Genomic DNA, 19356 nt, shown 5'->3' on the forward strand with positions numbered 1-19356 from the left:
CAAATACTGAGACGGTAGCTTTGGCGGTATGGGAGCCTTTGTGTGTGACGGACATACATCCGCACATACCCACAAACATACAGACATACAGACACCACTCAGACTCATCATATAAGCTCTTTTTGGTATTTATATATAAACCAAATATGAGCTAAAAATTGGATAATGAACTGAGAACATGTTTCAAACATAATTACTGGCATTTCAGAGCAGCTCAGTATTATAAATATTTGACTTTGATTAAGATAACATAGTTCAAGAGTGAAATCTTGAATATTTTCTTTATTTTGATTAGACTCATGTAGGAAATGTTACTTAAGTTTTAAAATCATGAAATGATGATCAAGTGCTGCAGAAAGCCATAACATGATTTAATGATTTATCACTTCAATATTTAACTGAAAATCAATATGCAGTACACAGTACCACCTCTATTTACTAATAGACTAACTGTCCAAAATCACTCACTAAATAACAAACATACTTCAACTGGTAATTTCATCTTTTGTGTTAATTACAATCTGAATTATTTTCTATTTTCACAAACAGCAATGACTCCATATTAAAGAGGTACTCCCATTTGGTAACATTTTTAAAGCACATTTTTTTAATGCCAACGGTCGATATTTGACGTGGCAACTGCGCGCGGATCGCGAGATATCGATAAAAACATGTCTTCAAAAAAGTTAACCTTTGAATTCCGGTGGCCCACCTAAATTCAGCTTCCGAACATCGAACGTTTGGCACTGGGGCCATTGTCAACTAAGCATGCCCCGTGGGAGAAAGCTGAGTCTTACTGACTTGGCGTAAAAACGAAAAACAATTTTTGCTGATTCCACCAGAATTCGCATAGGTGACTAGCACAGTTACGTGCGGTTGATACATAGCGGCCGCCGCGTGGTATGCATAGACGCATACCACGCGCGTGGCATACTGTGTGGCAGACGACAAAATGTAGTCATCGGAGGCGGCTGATATTTGACACGTAAAAACTGATGTTTATGTGGTATATGTTAAAAATATAATACAACTGATTTAGAATAATGAAAACGACAAAAACTAAGGAGAAGTTTCAAAAAAAATTTAACTGAGGTAAAGGCATAATGCTGTCTATAAAGTATGTGCATTGGGAAGTAAATTAATTGCGTCATTCGAACTTATTGTAGACTCCCTAGAATATTGTCAATCAGCACAACAACATACCTTCTGGAGATTTCGGGTCAAAATCAGAAACGAACCTAAAACTTCGGGATGAGAAAAATACGCTTGGAAATGACATGTTTTTATTGATATCTCGCAATCCGCGCGCAGTTGCCATGTCAAATATCGACCGTTGGCATTAAAAAAATGTGCTTTAAAAATGTTTCCATGTGGGAGTGCCTCTTTAAATTCAATTATGATTGTTCCATAGAGATTTTACTATATTGTCCAAATTTCATCTACCATAATGCATATTATACACTCCGTTACACTGTATATCAAAAATAAAGTAGCTCATGATTTCCATTAATGTAAATTTTCCCATTGTACACAATAACCCTTCACACAATTGTAAATTTAATGTCTAATATACACAAGAAAAGTCTATGGAAACATCAAAATAGTCTATCATACTGTCAGTTCTTACGCATTATGCCTATGGAACACATCTTTGTATTGATGAACAAGCTGACATTTTACCACATAACACATACATGTTTAAGTAACACTTACAACTTACAACATCTGAATGATATGTCACCATTTTATAACTCTGGATAATATTGATGTTAAGAAATGACCAGCAAAAAATTAGGATGCCTCTCTCAGAGTAAACCAACAGGTCGTTCTGACAATTTTAAAAGAGAGAATAATTTGTAGCAAAATCTACTGTGTATGATGGACATTTCTTCCAAATGCTGTGTGTATTGATTAATAGCTCTTTCAATGTAATACTGGTATGGGTAGCAAGCTGAGACTGTATCAACTACAGAAAGTGATAATGAAAGTGTGAATTTATATCATATGAGACGAAGTACATCCAATGTGGTGATCTCACACACCTATATCATACAACATCATTTGAGGTTAACTTTGAAAAAATAGTATGCTGAAAGTTGACAATGTACCGGTATACAAAATTCAAGTGAAAACAGAAAATGAAGGGTGTTGTGGTAATCAAAACACAAACCAATAGCTAATTTTCCTTTGGTCCATCGATCATAAAAGCTGAGGCACTAGAATATAATTTGGTAGTTTATAGAGGGAAGGGCATAAGACCCAAATTCATTTCCTGTGCATCAAAATTCAATAGGGATTCTACTTTAACAAAAAATAAAATAATGAGACTGTGAAACCATCATAGAAGAAAAAGAATTAGAGTACAGACACCGGATACATATTCATATGTAGTTGCAAATGTATGGACTCAACTAAATGTTACAACAAAGCACCTACACAGTACTAAGTCCATGTTCATAAAGGAACAATAGGACACGAATTATGGCTACCTGAAAAACAAAAAAGCCATAATTTGAACTCTGATCACAGGATATATTCAGGGACAATAAATACTAATATGATAAAAACCAAATATTTTGTTTACAAGTTTTTTTTTCTGTCTGCCTTTCTCTTACCTATACGCTCAGCTCACTTGAGACGTGACGGACCACCAACTGTGTCAGATATGCGTAGTAAAATGCACCCACTTTCTTGCTTCTCGGCGTGACTTTAATCTGTTGTGGGATTATCAAGTCTGATTCCCCAGACTCTATAATCCTGCAGACTCGATAATCCTGCAAAATATTCAGGTCATGCGCAGAAGCAAGAGTTCACCGAAAGAGGGTACATCTTACTATGCACGCACTTACACACATACACGTACACAGTCCATCACATCTCAAGCAAGCAGAGCATATAGGTAAAAGAGAAAGGCAGACAGAAAAACTTGTAGACAACAAAACTTATTTGGTTCTTATCATATATTAGTATTTTTTGTTCCTGAATATATCCCTGTGCTCTGATAGAAGAATACAGACTACTTGAAATGTTGGAAAGGTGTAAAGTGTGTTCATCTGTTCATTTGTTCACGTGTAGATTTCCACAGCGTACATAATAAACATACATACATACACAGTAAACAAGTTTTCCTGAAACAAATTTCATTTTGAGGGAGAAGGGATCAACACAAAAACTTAGGAATTACATTTCTAGTGTGTCAGGTTTTATGATTGATGATACCTAATACCAGTTTTTAATTTAAGGAAAAACTGACTAGTTGTAAACAGCATTGTCTTAATTAACCAAATCATCTTTAGTACTAGCATCTGTATCTTTATTAACCAAATCATCTTTAGTACTAGCATCTGTATCTTTATTAACCAAATCATCTTTAGTACTAGCATCTGTATCTTTATTAACCAAATCATCTTTACTAGCATCTGTATCTTTATTAACCAAATCATCTTTAGTACCAGCATCTGTATCTTTATTAACCAAATCATCTTTAGTACCAGCATCTGTATCTTTATTAACCAAATCATCTTTACTAGCATCTGTATCTTTATTAACCAAATCATCTTTAGTACCAGCATCTGTATCTTTATTAACCAAATCATCTTTACTAGCATCTGTATCTTTATTAACCAAATCATCTTTAGTACCAGCATCTGTATTAACCAAATCATCTTTACTAGCATCTGTATCTTTATTAACCAAATCATCTTTAGTACTAGCATTTGTATCTTTATTAACCAAATCATCTTTAGTACTAGCATCTGTATCTTTATTAACCACATCATCTTTGGGGTTCAATGTCACTTCTTGTAACATTTCTTGTCTCTCAATGTTTTCAGCATCACCATTCCCCATGCTGTTGATGGATATTGATAAATTTGTAATACTTTCATCATCTGTATTATGACTGTGATTAGTATTTCTGGATTTAGCAAATGAATCATCTTTGGGTTCAAATGACTCTGCTTGGAAGATAATTTGGTTATCATGATGTTCTGAGTTATCATTTGCATTGCTGTCAATTATGGACACCGATGAGTTCATTGCAATCATATCACATTGCTCGTAATCAGCTGCTCTGTGTCTCTGACCTGAGCCATCTATACGATCAAAAGTCTCCTCTTGTGATATTTCTTGGCTGTTAAGGTGTTTTGAGCTATCACTTTTATTTGTGTCACTAGACAGTGATGAAATTGTGGCAATCACTTCGTCTTCACTTAGGCTGTTACTATAGTCGTCTGTTTGCAAATTACACATTAATGTCACAGTATCATCTTCTGTGGAATGGAAACCCAACTCTGATCTGTTGACATAACATGACATTGAATCTGTTTGGGTGTCATTACAATTGTCATCAACTGTTTGATCATCATAATTCTTGCCCTGTTCAATTGTATCACTTACAGTCAACACATTACTATCATCCTGCTTCTGTGAATACGTATTGATTTGTTCTCTGAACATCAAGTTATCAATGACAGGACTACCGGTATCTGACCACTGATCATCATTTCTTAGTCTGTTAATTTCTGATAGTTCATCTCTACTCAATTGTCCAGAATTATCACCACTGCCTTTACAATCATTTGTCAGTTGGTCAGGTGGCTCAGACCCTCCATTCATTGTTTCTTGTATGTCAACAAGACCTGCCTCTTCTGCTAATCTACTGATGGGTTTTGCTGCAATATCATGTTTTCCTAATCCTGGAAGTGTTGAAGACAATTTGGACATGGACATAAATGGATCACAATGCAAATCACGGCTACCATGTGATCTGCTGTTCCCTGTATCAAAATTTTCAACATGCTTTATCTTATCTTGAAAGCAATATGTCAGAATATCATTTTCATTTTTTTCTTTCTCAGAATTTACCTCTCCAGAAAGAAGGGATGTTTCAGGTGTGTTAGGGACTATGCAATTCATTGATAGCTCATGTTCACCATTTGATATTGATTTTGAAAGCAATTCAGATCTTGAAGAATGAAACTTTGTATTCTCTTTCACTTCATCATGTTCCTGTGTACTCTCCTTGACATCATTGCTGGACATTGATGGGCAACAATCATCATCTGATCTGCATGTATCATCCCTCTGAATCTCATCCAAGCTTTGACAATGATTCTCTGATACTAGTATATCATTGCCTGGTTTAGTAAGATACTTGGTGCTAAATAGGAATGGTTTCTTGGGTAAGTCATTTGTCTTCATTTTTTCATTGTAATTCTCTGATATCAGTGGTGCAGTAGAAGGGTATAAACTGACTTTGATTGGATTGTCATCAAATCTCTCACTTGTTCTGTCACATGTTGACCCATGTGTTGGTTTGGGATATGCTCCAGTTTCATTTGAATGCTGATATTTTGCATTCACTGCCAGTCTGGGGGATGTTAACTTCAATTGCTCACAGCTACTAGTGTCAGAGAAAACACTTTTGCAGTTAAGAGTTTCAGAAGGAGATGTGTGTTCTTCAGTTAATTTGTCAAAGAAAAATACACTTTTGTTGGTAGCCTTCTGAGTGAGATTTTTGTCTGCAGTAGAACTTCCAACCGTTTGGAACAGATCTATGGTTTGACCATTGATAGAAACGGCATCTTCATAGTCAACACTGAAGATATCAGTGTCAGAATTGTAATTATCAGAATCTTCACTTTGTGGCTGACTATTAAGTGCCAATGTTGATGAGATGGGCCTTTCATTTGAATAGCTCTGTGAAACTACTTCTGATGTACCAATTGATGTTCTTGAAACACCCCTTAGTGAGAAGATACTTGTTGTGGTTGTTACAGCTGAAGTAACATCCAAAGCCGCATCACCTGCTGACCTTAATGGACGAACACTTTTGCTATTCTTGAAGAGTGATGATAGTGGGTTGAATCCAAACATAGCAGGTCTACTCCCATCTTGATGTACCTTTGATCTATGTTCCTGTAAAAGAGCAGCAGATATTTGTTTGATAATAACACTCATCTGACAGTGTTCAGTGAATAGTAGTGAGACTGAACAAATATGCACAACTTTCAAGTACAAGGTAATAATTCGTTTGGTTTTGATGACAACAGTCTATCTTAACCATGTTACAAAGGCAAAAAATAAAACAACTCCCAGTCATTCTATATTCATTTATATTACAGTAGGTATACACATCAAATGTTACTGATCACTGTACAGGATGTACAGCAGTGCTCTACTTGTGGTTAACCTTTTAAATGTGGATCAGATGTATGAAATAAGATACATGAAGACAGACTGAAAACATGTTGAAACTGATTGTCAACATACATACCTGTCCAGAAGATGGACATGATATTGCTGTGCTCTGAATAGTATTGATATCAGCAAAACAAAAACTAGGCTGACTTCTCCATGTCAAACTGTCTCTCGTCAAAGAACCTTGAGATCCTTTACGATTGTTCCCGTAATCCTCCAATCTTAATTCCTGGAAATCAAAGAGAACAACAATGCTTGACAGAGTAAAAAGCTGAGATGTAATTTTGTTGACACGATTTGGCCTTTCTTTGCACATACCATAGACTTAATATTTTAAATGATACAGTCACAGCTTTTCCATAGCCTTATTATTAATGTATCTTATATCATTCAGTTGTTCTTTCTTCTTTGAAGAACTGCTATATAATATTTGAATAAAATTATAGAAAAGGCAGTACCTCACCTCAAGGCTGTATTGTTCATACTTCTTCATAGCAGTTATACACTGGAATGCAGTCTTTTCACTTGAAGACCCTTCCTTGTCATGCCAATGTGATGCCTGAGTCATGTAAAGGGAAGAAATGGAATCAATGAATTTTTCCTCACATGTTGTCACATGTGGCAGGCCTGAGAGAGTATACACATATGTATGGTATATAATAGCTTCTATGGGGCTTAGCTGGTTATATTCATAATGTCAAGTGCATTTGAACACATTTGATGCACTGTCTATCAAATACTAGTATCAAGGCAAAGTATGTAATGGTTGGCAACTGTTGCAACACCATGCAGCTTGGTAGATCAAAATAAATGATACAATCTACCATACCAAAGTAAAGGCACCTTCCTGTAATATTGCATTGCATGGCGGTAATGTCAACAATATTTGATAATTGATCAAGCTGTAATATTTCAGGAAACAAATTATTATTGGCTTGGAGGTCTTTGGTTGTGTTTCAGTACAAAATATTACCAACATGTAAAATTCTGACGAGCAGTTACTGAGATTTGCATAAAGTTTACACTTTTGCTGCTCATTTGCATACTTTTGGTAAGTGATAACTTCATTTGAACAAATTCCCACAAACAGTTGAGCATGGATCTATACACCAAATACAAGGTACATACAAAATGAAACATGAAAGTTATTTGAACAGGTTGGTAAATGCACCAGCATAGCCGGTCCTACTAATTACTGCCCGTAGCTGCCTGAGGACTGCCCGAGAACTGCCCGAGCACTGCCTGAGGAAAAAGTGGGCCAAATGTCGCCAATTTTAACACTAGGCCAATAGGTTCAGTTTATATCATGCCCAGCCAACCAAAAATATCATTGATTTGGCGTTAACCTGATGTTTTCTCCGGCGGTTTTGGAACTCTGAAGACGGCCCGGCTCGAAGGACATCCGCCAGTTTGGTAGTGAGATCATACCATTTAGTCCGAGAGGTGGTACAATAACTTTGCCGAGTGCGTACAGCTTGATAGCCTACCACCCCTTGCACTGAATGGTATGATCTCACAATCAAAATGGGGACGTCTTTCTCCTCGAAAGCCCGGCGTCTTTCGGGTTCTAAAGCCGCTAAAGAAAACACTAAATCAATGATATTTTTGGTTAGCCAGGCATAATATAAGTTCAAGCTATTGGCTTAGTGTTAAAATTGGTGAAATTTGGCCTAGTTGCTCCTCGGGCAGTCCTCGGGTAGTTGTCGGGCAGTCCTCGGGCAGCTACGGGCACAGTCACGGGCAGTAATTAGTAGGACCCAGCATAGCAAACACTAAATGTGATTGTAAGGAGTTGAAATATGTAAACTCAAACGTGGAATCTAAGTCGCTCACATTCTTGGCCACTGGGAGTGTGTAATCGATGATGTGGGAGAAATCAACCCCACACTCTCAGAAATCGTCCCACACTGTGACATGCGCATACACGAAAGTGGTATATATTACATGAGCTCTGATTGAATATTAAACAGCCTTTTCATGCCACATGTAAAATATTATCCAATGGTGCAATGATTAGCAAACAGACAGAAACTACAAAGTAAACAGGTCAGAGTGTAGTGGCAAACGACAGTGTTTCATGATTTTGGATAATGTGGTGGGTTATTGCTGACAGACTCTCAAAAGACACTCAAATTTTCCAAATAACTAGTAAAGATAAGCTACTTGGAATATTGCTAATGTTTCCTGATGGATACCTTGTCCGGAGCAGAATTTGAAATATTGGCAATGAAACTTGCCATGGAGTTTGTGTTAGTGATGGGGAATAATACGGGGAATAATACATAACCACAAAGTACAAGTAGAATAGACACTGATACAATTAAAATAATCATTCAATCTTTCAAGTGTGAATCAAATGCATTTGTGGTCATGAGAGAAAAAGAATCTCATATACCAAGGACCTGGGATCAGATTTCTTACTCTGTTGGGGATATTGGAGCAATTACAGACACACAGACGCCACCAACTTACCATATAAGCTCTTTTATATACCAAATTTGAGCTAAAAACAACACATATTGATCATGTAGGAACAATTCCAAAAATAAATCAACAAGTCATTTAAAAGCAATCAAAATGAACAAAATTTAGTTTTTTGAGGGAATAAGGAGACTGAGATTACCCGAGCTCCTGTTGATGGAATTCTCATTCTTCTCTGTCTTCCATTTCTGTTACTCTCAATAAGTACAGCAGACGATGTTGAAGATAGCACGGAGTCATTTGCTGATTGTGCGGTTCTGCGAACAGGCCTTTTAACAAGTGTAGTTTTGTCTTTTTCCATAGTAGGTGTAAAAATTGGTGAGACTGGTACATGTTGAGTGCTCTTCTTTTGGGATGATGAAAATGTTGCCCATGGTATGACTAAAAGAGTAGACAAATTTATACCTTTATTACTGAAATGATAGACAAAATTATATATATCTTATTAAGGTATTCATTAGGCATTAATGATGATGATTTTGTTGTCATGAGTCACTACAATTATAATCTACAGGTAAATGATGCAATCCACTGTCAACTTCTTCCTGGTGACCTTCAGACAGAACATTTCAGTTATCAACCAGATTTATTTCTAAATTCTAGTGTAATCCTGTGTATACTAAGTGCGTGCCTGTTCAGTATAAATTGCAAGAAACTGACATCACGCTTTTATCCCTCACACCTTGATTTCAGTCTCGATCTCTGTTGGTCACGTAATAGCACGGATGTTGCTTTGCGTGTTCTAGAATTTTGCAGGTAAACAAATGACGTCATTATGTATGTCAATCCGCGACGGGAAGCGGCCATCGTATTTATGAAAAACTGACACAAATGGCGATGAAATTTTGATATCGCACGCATTTTTATCTCCTAAACAATGCTGAATATTATGTAAAATACATATTTATCATTCCATAAGGTATATGATAAAACCTTTACGGCCCTGATACGGTTTTTGCGGCCCTTTGTCGTACGGTGTACGGGCCCTCGCACGCTCGGGTCCTTCTGCCGTACAACCTCGGGCCGCAAAAGCCGTATCAGGGCCGTAAAGATTATTAGCTCGAATCTGGCAATCTGATTGGCTGGAGCCAGGGTTTATATTCTCAAAAAGAAGACCAGCGCAACACTTTTAAGCTCACACAAAGTTCGAAATTCCAGCTTGAGAGCTCAATGCACCATCATGTCAGACAGGTCTACAGCTTGAGGTTGATTTTGATAGTTAAATTTTTGTCTGGATGAAGAGCTTGTTCAAGCAGCAACAGCAATCGAACAGCAATTTGTCAATTTCTTGTGGAGTGTTTATCAAGTAAAATTCTTCAATAGCGCTGATCGCAAATGATGTCACTTTTCTCTCATTAATATGCCTAAATAAACATTTGTCCGCATTTTCCGCATAAACGACGAAAATAAAACCTGCGAGTGTTAGAATGGCTATTTAGCATCACACTTTTTGTATGCATTGATGACTGAGACTACAAGCTGCAACAACAGCCGCGCATACAACGATAAAATTTGTCCGAATTTCAGCATATTTGTCCGTAAGTCGCACGCGTGCAGCTATATTTAGTAAGAAACCTGAAATCGCGATCACCGCTATTAATCAATGTGTATGGAATCAACCACGCAGGTGGGCATATGACTCGTACTGACAAGGTCTTTTAGAGTTTGTGCTGAGGGTTCTGAACCTTTGTCCCTGGGACCTTCATGTTCAAAATAACAACATTGTCCACTTGTGTTTAACTTATCACATTATAATGAGGTTATAAACGGTGCACTCAGATATTTGGTTGCTGATATAAGACCTCGGGGGTGAAAATTAGCATATCCTTGCTTTGCTTGGATGAAATAATCGACTCAATGTGCTTGCTGATTATTTCCAGCTAGATGTAACTAATTTTCACCCAAGAGATTTTATATCCACAACCCAGTGCCCTCACTAAATATCAAACGCATGGGATACTAATGCTTAGTATAAAATAGTGTAACTGCAGCAAACTACTAGCCATAGCCTTCTCCTGGTGAATTCAATAGTACTTCACTGAAAAGATCAAATGATTTCAAAAGGTGGATGAGTACAAGTGCTTTATGGAACATCTTTACCTAAACTTAAACATTGAATACAAGTCAATGGATTATCAATATTATTACCTGATGTCCAGGTATTGACATCAAATATTGAACTACCAGCTTTGTCACTCACTGGGAATTCTGAAATGGAAAATAAATATCCAGTGTAATAAATACACAATTACACTTTATGTGTTAGCAGCATCGCATCAGAATGTAGATTTGGCCACTGTTAAGCTTGACATACAAACAACAAGACCTATTGACAAGGTTTTCTGTCAAAATACCAACACATGATAGCATGCTATTTCAACTTTTGTGACAGATGCCCTTTGAAATGACTCTTCCAAACTGATTTCACATCACTCACTGCAACAATACTGAAACATTTTTTATTATTACTATTATTAATCTCTATTTAAACTTGATAACTCCATAGGTGAAACATCTCTTTTCATGGAGGTCAAATAGACAAAAGAAAATCATATTGACAGCACCAACTTGAAAACAAAAAAAACACAGAAGTAAAAATATATATAAAAAATACCGCAATTATAGGGTGTCACTCACATTTGATCAGAATTGGTACATACCAGTATGGGTACCAAAGATCAACAATAGGGAAAATTCTACGTTGATGTTATGACAATGATTTCTGCACAGTACAACCAGAAAAACAACAAGAAATATTTAAAGCAGAAAAACAAGAATGACAAAAGTAAATAAGGTCTGAAACTTTAGGTACTGGAGGTCAACTTTAGCAACATGCATAGCAGAGAATGTTTCAACACAGCTAGTCCCTCTTAGTTTGAGCAGGTCTGTTAATATGTCACAGTTCATAAACAATGACAGGAAATGACTCAAGGTCAGTTTTACTTGTAATTGTAGCTTCTATGAGTTTTTTAGCTGTTTTTGTATCTTTTAAATACTTGTGTTCAGCGCACTGAGACGTTTGTGGAGTGCGTTTTTTAAGAATTAAATATTATTATTATTATTATTATTGATATAATTATTGAACATACTGGTTATATAGTCAGGGTTTAGATAGTGAGTTGCTCTGTAAATTTGGGCCATACGGTTAAATGGAGTTTCAAGTTAAACGACAGCCATTGAAGCTGAGTATACATTTGATAAGTGGAAAGAGGCGGAACAGTGTCAATAAGTCTCATTGCACGTCTCTGTAGACGCTCCAATGCATAGATATTGCTATTGGAAGTAAAGCATCATGCCATACTATAATTTCCTTGCTTTTCTTGACCATTTTTTTTTTTGATAAAAATATTACTTAAGATACAACTGATACAATTTTCCACTTACCAGGATATGAACTGAGGAATACAGAAGCAATCCTCGTTTTAACTGGTTTGACATGCATGAATCTGTTAATGATGGGGTCTTCAACTCGTTTTGTACACATCAAAAGAGCTAGCTTGTGCTTTACACTGTAGATGTTGAAACATTTAAAAAAGGATTATAATCATCACACTTTATCCAACCTGTACTTGCCATAATTTTGGCATCCTTAATTGATGATTCAATAAGTGATAAAACAGTTTTTACAAAGAAAAGAATCATCACTCAGTGAGAATGAAAATCAACTAACGTAACAATGTGCAAGCACTCTTTACAAGCCTCTATCTAGACATTCAGGTACATTGACCTTTGAAAGTGCATTGATAAATTGTTCACTCACCTACATGAGGTTTCTCTAACAACCTGTCAAATAATAATGAGGAAAGAAACTTTTACTCCTTAACTACCAATTACAAGTAATATACCTGTAAATTTACGTATGATTAGGGATCACAATGTAACAAGTAACAATAAATTCTGCATGCATAAACCACTGGAGAAGACCGGTTTTATGGATGTCAGTCCAAGCTATTTGTCTGAACATCTGTAAACCAATGGAGGTGAATTACTGATCATTTTTGTTCCTATACAATGACACTGAACGAAGCAACAAGGATGCTACAGTGATGTTTATGTTCAAACATTACAGAACAGTGTATTAATAATAGTTTTTTTGAAATGTATCTTATACACAGTCAAGAAACAAAGTCAAAAAGAGTATTACCTGTGGGGTTTTCATGATGTTTCTTGATAGACTATTTTTTGGCCAAAACAAAATGCAGCTTCATGTAGCTCAGTTGATTTTTATTGGAACATGAACATGACTTTCATATGAACAAATAACGATCGATATCAGCATTTGTATCTTTGCTAGCATGGCTACTCTGATTTCAAGAGGGGGCCGTTGGAACTACACTCAAAGGCCATATGGGAACCACTACGACATTGTAAACACTATATCCAAGGTACATTGGCAATTGATGAAAGTTAAAATATGTCTGTCATAATGTACTTGTACAATTAAAATGTTGCAGCTGTATTGACGTGATGCATCCAGATATGGGGCATGAAATACATTGCTTGTGAACAAGATAGTCTCACAGGTGCAGTTCTGACAACCCCCCTTACATTAAATGAGATATGCGATTTGAACATCATGCAACACATGCCATTATTGTACCATTTGCAGAAGAGTATTTCTTCATAAAAGAAAAATGGTAATCTACACTGGACTGTGTACAAGTAATTAATTAGCATAAGCATGCAAATTAATCATTTACTGTCAACATTTGCCAATTGGTGTATTGCCTATCTACATCACATAAGATCTCTGTGTGAGAAGAGTCTACACAATTAGACGCAAAAGGTATAAAAAGCCACAATCAGGTATAATGCTTGAAGTTGAAATTATCAGTACTGCATTACACAGAACCAAACATCTACAAACTATGTCATTTCACAGATGATATTTACTCTTTATCACTGAGGTTGCTGACAAATGTATCATATTTATTAGATTATTGAAATCCTGTGAGTGTATTCTACATTTTTATTTCCCATATTAATCCATTAATTATTACATGCCTCCGGCATAGATTTAACATAACGCTACATAGGATTCAATGGTAACTTGTTGATGATGTCGTGGGCCACATAGTCATCACTTGAATGGAGGTGAACCGGAACCCATTTTCAACTTGACAACTTCCGGATTTCATAGTTTTACTAGGAAATAATGTTTTTACAAATTATGCGAGAAAAATTCAGTAAACTGCATATCAGTGATTTAAATATATTAATGCTCTATTCCATGATGAAAATCATTCTATTTTTTAACAGATTTTCATCTAACATGGAAATAAAGCATATGATTGTCACGTACATGTATATGTAAACCCCAAAAATTCCAGTGAAAACTATATACTGGTAAGAGAGGCCTGTAACAAAAACATCATAGCTCAAACAAGGGACTAAGTACCCTTGAGGCAGGAGACCATTTACTTTCCATACCCGTACATCAAGCAAATGGTCACCTACCCTGGGGCACATAGTGCCATGTTTGGGCTATATAAGTATATTATATGATATTAAAGTAAAAGTGGTACTTGTATTCTTTGAAATCACCATCAAAAGAACAAATAGGAAACCTGTACTGTGTCATCATAATTACCTTCATTGATGATACCGAAGGCTCCTGCTGGAGATTGTCTCTGCTTTCATTGTATTTTTCAACCAGTTCATCAGCTGACTCAATTGTACTCTTTCGTAATCCTAGTTGAAGGTCAAACTCTTTCTTTTGAGCTGTAAGTACTAATTTCATGACTTCCTGTTTTTGCTTGATAAGGGTTACCAACTCTGAGCACTTTTTATCAATTTCTTTTGATGCTTCTTCCAACCTTTTCTGTAAGAGGGTGACAAGAGCACATTATTGGGAAGCCTGACCACAAACATGACATGATGTTAAAGATACACCTTTATTCCTGTCTGCTTTGAATTTAGAAGCTAATCCAATCTACTTGTAAAGCCAACAACTTTAACAGCTTAGGGGCCATGGATTCGATAACTAAAACATGCACACAGTAAACGTAACTAATTGTATTTGGTGTCAAACCCCCTCCTAAACGAAAGTTTGGAGGTGTGAAAATCCAACCAAGCATTCTGTATCAGCATACCTATTATGTCGCTATGAAATCAGCATATCCTCCCATCACCTGCCGGCATACCACAGGGGCTCATAAGTGCCTATTTAAGTCAATATTACAGCGTTTTTCTTTCTTTTTCAATGTTACAAATAAAGCTGAAGAGCACAACATTTGTGTAGCTGTCTTTTGTGTAGCGTGTATTGGCATGTACCGGTATAGTGCATCCTCGTAAATGTGACCTTTAGTTCCGTGACCTCTAGGCCCGGCTCATGCCATGCCTACTTCCTGCCCTGCCCTCGCTATGCTTACTGTACTAATTTCCCAAGGGAAGCAGCTCTTCGCCAAGCCAAGACCATCAGCACCGCTAAGTACCTGGTTACTTAAAATGCATCATAAATATTCCTTGGGAAATATAGTACAGTAAACATAGCGACGTCTGTACACGTGGCCAGAAGGCATGGCCAGAGGAATTGGCTAGAGGTCACGGAACTAAAGGTCGTATTTACATATGATCACATTCCCCATTGAGGGCGCACTGTACATGCCAATACAAGCTACACAAAAGACAGCTACACAAATGTTGTGCTCTTCAGCTTTATTTGTAACATTGAAAAAGAAAGAAAAACGCTGTAATATTGACTTAAATAGGCACTTATGAGCCCCTGTGGGCATACCCCCTCCCTAAAAACAATCTTTGTTCAGCACTAAGTTGACAATGACACAAGGAATTAGAATGAAACTATTGAAACAGTGTATCCAAATGATTGTTATATGTTATATACGCATGCACAGAAACGTATGTATGTCAAAAGAATGGGGTAGCACTGAAGCCACACTGGCCTGGTGAACACAAAACAATATAGCGATATTTTGCGATACACAAATCGTGTAGTGGGACTTTGCAATATAAAATTATGTAGTGCGATTTTTGTGCACGGTGATCGAAATACAGCAAAACCTCCATCCCCATTAACGTGGAACTTGCGTTTGCCATGGGAATGTTTTTATTATCCAGGGCCCCTTCACTTTATGGCAGTGGCAAATCAGTCCCCATAGTAGTCCCCATGGCTGGGGCAGGTCAATGTAACACAGCTATGGTGAGCCTGCTATGGCAGATCAATCCACCTTGGATGAGGCATATCAATCTGCCATGGCTATCATCAATCTTCTATTGCTGAGGCAGATCAATTGATGGTCATTAAAATTTATTGCCAATTTGTCACATCACCCAATGAGCTTCATGTCAACTACAATCTGTCTTTGTCTCGTCAAGGCAATGGTTGGCTAATAGTTATAGCGTTTACCAAAAAAGCTTCAAGGTCAAAGCTTGAAGAAGCTTCAAGGAAAACCTGATGCCTTCAAAGATTTTAGTTTTAAAAAAGTCTGAAACAAAATTTCACAAACTCTTGCATGTTTGACAAGCTCATCTGATTTGAAGTCCTTCTTGGCCTCATGAACCATCTCTCTCAGCTTGTGAACATCTGAATCCAGTTGTGTCTGTGGAGAATATAACACAAAATGATTGTTGAAATACAGATAATTTTTTATTCTAAGTAGCATAAAGGATGTATTAAATGTTTAAGACCTGTAAACAATTAAAAGTAGTATGTTGGATGTATGTAATTTTTAAAGTTCTGCCATGCACTCTAGAAAGATAGCCAATTATCTTTTTGTAAACATAACCAATCATTAGGGGAAGACTGCATTAACTTGCATGGTACCTGAAACCCAAGTCCTTGCCTGACCAACTCCGGTGACAAACAGAGAACTTTAAATCCCCAAAGGTGTGAATGTTCCATTGTTATGTTTATCTAATCCAGCTGGTGCCATTGTGGTGCCATTGTAGGAAAGGCAGGTCTGTGAAATTGATCCTCTGGGGAAGTAGGGTATTCCTAAGTTAATGGAGCCTTCCCGTAATGTGCTGTGTATTTGCAAGAACAATGTAGTGCTTCATTTATGACCATCCAAAATCTAAAATCTTCAAAATTTATTTCAAATGGAATCAATTGAATTTATTATTTCTATTTTAAGATTTTTATTATAGCTTTTCCATTTCCTAACAGTACAGAGACACAAGAACAAGACTAAATGAAGACACACAATAGTGGCATATTAAATGTTTTATCACATTGAAAAACATAAAAATTACAATTCTTTCAGTAATGACCATTTTGTATGGATTAATATTTTGCCATTACTTTTCGCAAAATATTTCTCCATATCCTATATTTGTTTCAACATCGCTCTAAATCTTGGAAATATGGGTAAACACTTCTTCATTTTACACAAATATTGATTCTAAATAATCAAAAGATGATTTAAGATGCTTGGAAAATCTAAGGAACCTTACGGACCGGTTAGTTTCTTCAGCTGAGGGGTGGGGAGGGGGATGGTGGTGGATTCATCCCCATTCGTCACCATGTTTTTGACTTTGGTGATGGGGGGGTCACCATGTGTTTGAAATGCCCAATAGGGGTGGTCAGTGTGTTTTTGAATTTCGACACGGCTCATACTTGCGTAAAATGCATTGTGCCAGCCACAAATTTCATCACTCAGTTGCATTTTTCGATGTGCCCAAAGGCAACTATGATAATAATAAGAAATATTTTTCAGAGCCCCGTCCTAGTGCAAAACTTTAATATATCAGACACATATATATCTGAGATATCTGTATGTTTAACATTTTTCGGCGCACCCTTTGGGCGCATATCTTTAATATATCAAACAATATTTTTCAGCATGCCCTTCACCTGCATGACTTTCATATATCAGATATATCAGAGATAAAGGGATGTTTAATATTTTTCGGTGCACCCTTCAGGCGCAGTAAATTAAATCTTGATGTCGGTAATTGAAACTGTTTTGCAAAGTTTAACCCTTTTCCTGCCAGACAGAATCACTTGCCCATCAGCCAAGTCAGTAAAAAGCAGCATTGAACCAAAACATGATGGATTTTCACCCACTTGGCTTGGTCAATAGCATTTTACTCCATAAAAATCAATTTTACAGTATTTATGCTTTCAACAGCCTTCAAATGTTCAATATTATGTTAAAATACACCATATGGAATATGTTGTGTTTCATTAATTCATCCATCTTGACCTGATCACGGACTTGGCAGGAAAAGCGGTAACATTGTACTAATTATCATTATGAAATCTGCAGTTCATATGAAAAGCATGACAAGTTCCTGATATTTTTCTGTTTCCTCTATGAGAATTCAGTATAATAAAAAGCAGCATGCACTAATATTTCACAATCACATTTTTCTTACAACAGTTCTGGACATCTGGTTATGCATAAAAAGAGTGAACTACATACACAGGGCATTCAAAATACTGTATTCAAACTTTAGAATTGACACTTTTAAGTTCCTATCTTACAACTGACAACAATTTCATTAAAACACAGAATGAGTGAATGTTTAAAATATACTCCAAAAATTACATATATATATATATATATATATATATATATATATATATATATATATATATATATATATATATACACACACACACACACACACACACACACACACACACTGAATTATTCAATTTATATTCCACCATTTTGTTTTACCTTTGTCACGTGCAGGGGGTCACCCTGTTTTCGAAAGTTGGAAGGGGGGGGGTCAGCCACTTTTTGACGTCGGCAAAAAAATAATCCATCGCGCCCCCCCCCCCCCCGGCCGAAGAAACTGACCAGTCCCTTAGTTAATGTCGTAGACAATCAATTGCATTTTAAACATTGCAAACTATACATTTCATTTTGATAGGCTGTAAATCACGCGTATGTTCAAAGTTCTTTATTGGTTCCCGAACAAAGACAAAGAAATGGAAATAATGCTTACCAATGTGTCTCTATACATATCTTTCAGCAGTTGTACGTCATGATGTTCGTGCTTTCCAGATTCCTCCCGACAGAGGCAACAAACCAACACATGACACGAACAGCAGTAGAATATTAAACTTTCTTCATGGTCAATACATGCCGATTTAGACCTCGTCTGTGCTTTTTGCTCATCCTTGTAGAGTTTGATGACATTTTCAAGAATTCTATTCACCTGCAAATCTGCCAGATCCCGTGATCTCAGTTCCACACCACAACGACAAGTTGGGCAGTTAAAAGTCGTATTGTTACTCTCAGTGTTGTCACCATTTTCGATATAGAGCAGACTACGTATACACTTTTTGCAAAAGTTATGCGAACAAGGTAAAATTACTGGAGTTTCTAGCAGTTCAAGACAAATGCTACAAGAAAGTTCACCATCCATTTTGATTTCTGGGAGCAATTGTACAGCTATTTCACTTGTGTTTCCGGGAAAATGTTGTGTATCGAGAAAATGAAGTCTGCAAGGCAACAGCTGAGACAGAATTTAGCCTCATGTTAGATTTCGGATTAAACTTTTTGAGGAAGCCTTAAGTCTATTTGTCATGCTGGGTCTAGGCCTGGGTGTCGTGTGCGTCTGTGTACCTTGGTCTTTTCGTACATGTGTGCATGTACATGAACACCCTAAGCAGCTCTGTTCAGTCTGTCATCCCAATGACGCGATTACCCATTGGGATGAATATTGATATAGTACTTGTGAGTTGAATGCAATCGAAATCTG

General features: G+C 36.6%; 1 protein-coding gene across 1 annotated transcript; it reads right to left on the reverse strand.

Annotated features, from left to right (window-relative positions):
• Positions 1-267: 267 nt before the first annotated feature.
• Positions 268-19124, reverse strand: LOC139130683 (serine-rich adhesin for platelets-like). The gene is made up of 10 exons (XM_070696435.1): positions 18598-19124; positions 16149-16241; positions 14273-14503; positions 12443-12465; positions 12067-12191; positions 10831-10890; positions 8825-9063; positions 6665-6760; positions 6278-6430; positions 268-5919 (listed from the first exon to the last, which is right to left on the reverse strand). The coding sequence occupies exons 1-10, from the start codon at positions 19018-19020 to the stop codon at positions 3274-3276; spliced, it is 4089 nt and encodes a 1362-aa protein (XP_070552536.1). The 5' UTR covers positions 19021-19124; the 3' UTR covers positions 268-3273.
• Positions 19125-19356: the final 232 nt, after the last annotated feature.

This window comes from Ptychodera flava, chromosome 4, assembly GCF_041260155.1.
Source record: "Ptychodera flava strain L36383 chromosome 4, AS_Pfla_20210202, whole genome shotgun sequence".
In the NCBI taxonomy this organism is placed as follows: Eukaryota; Metazoa; Hemichordata; class Enteropneusta; family Ptychoderidae; genus Ptychodera; species Ptychodera flava.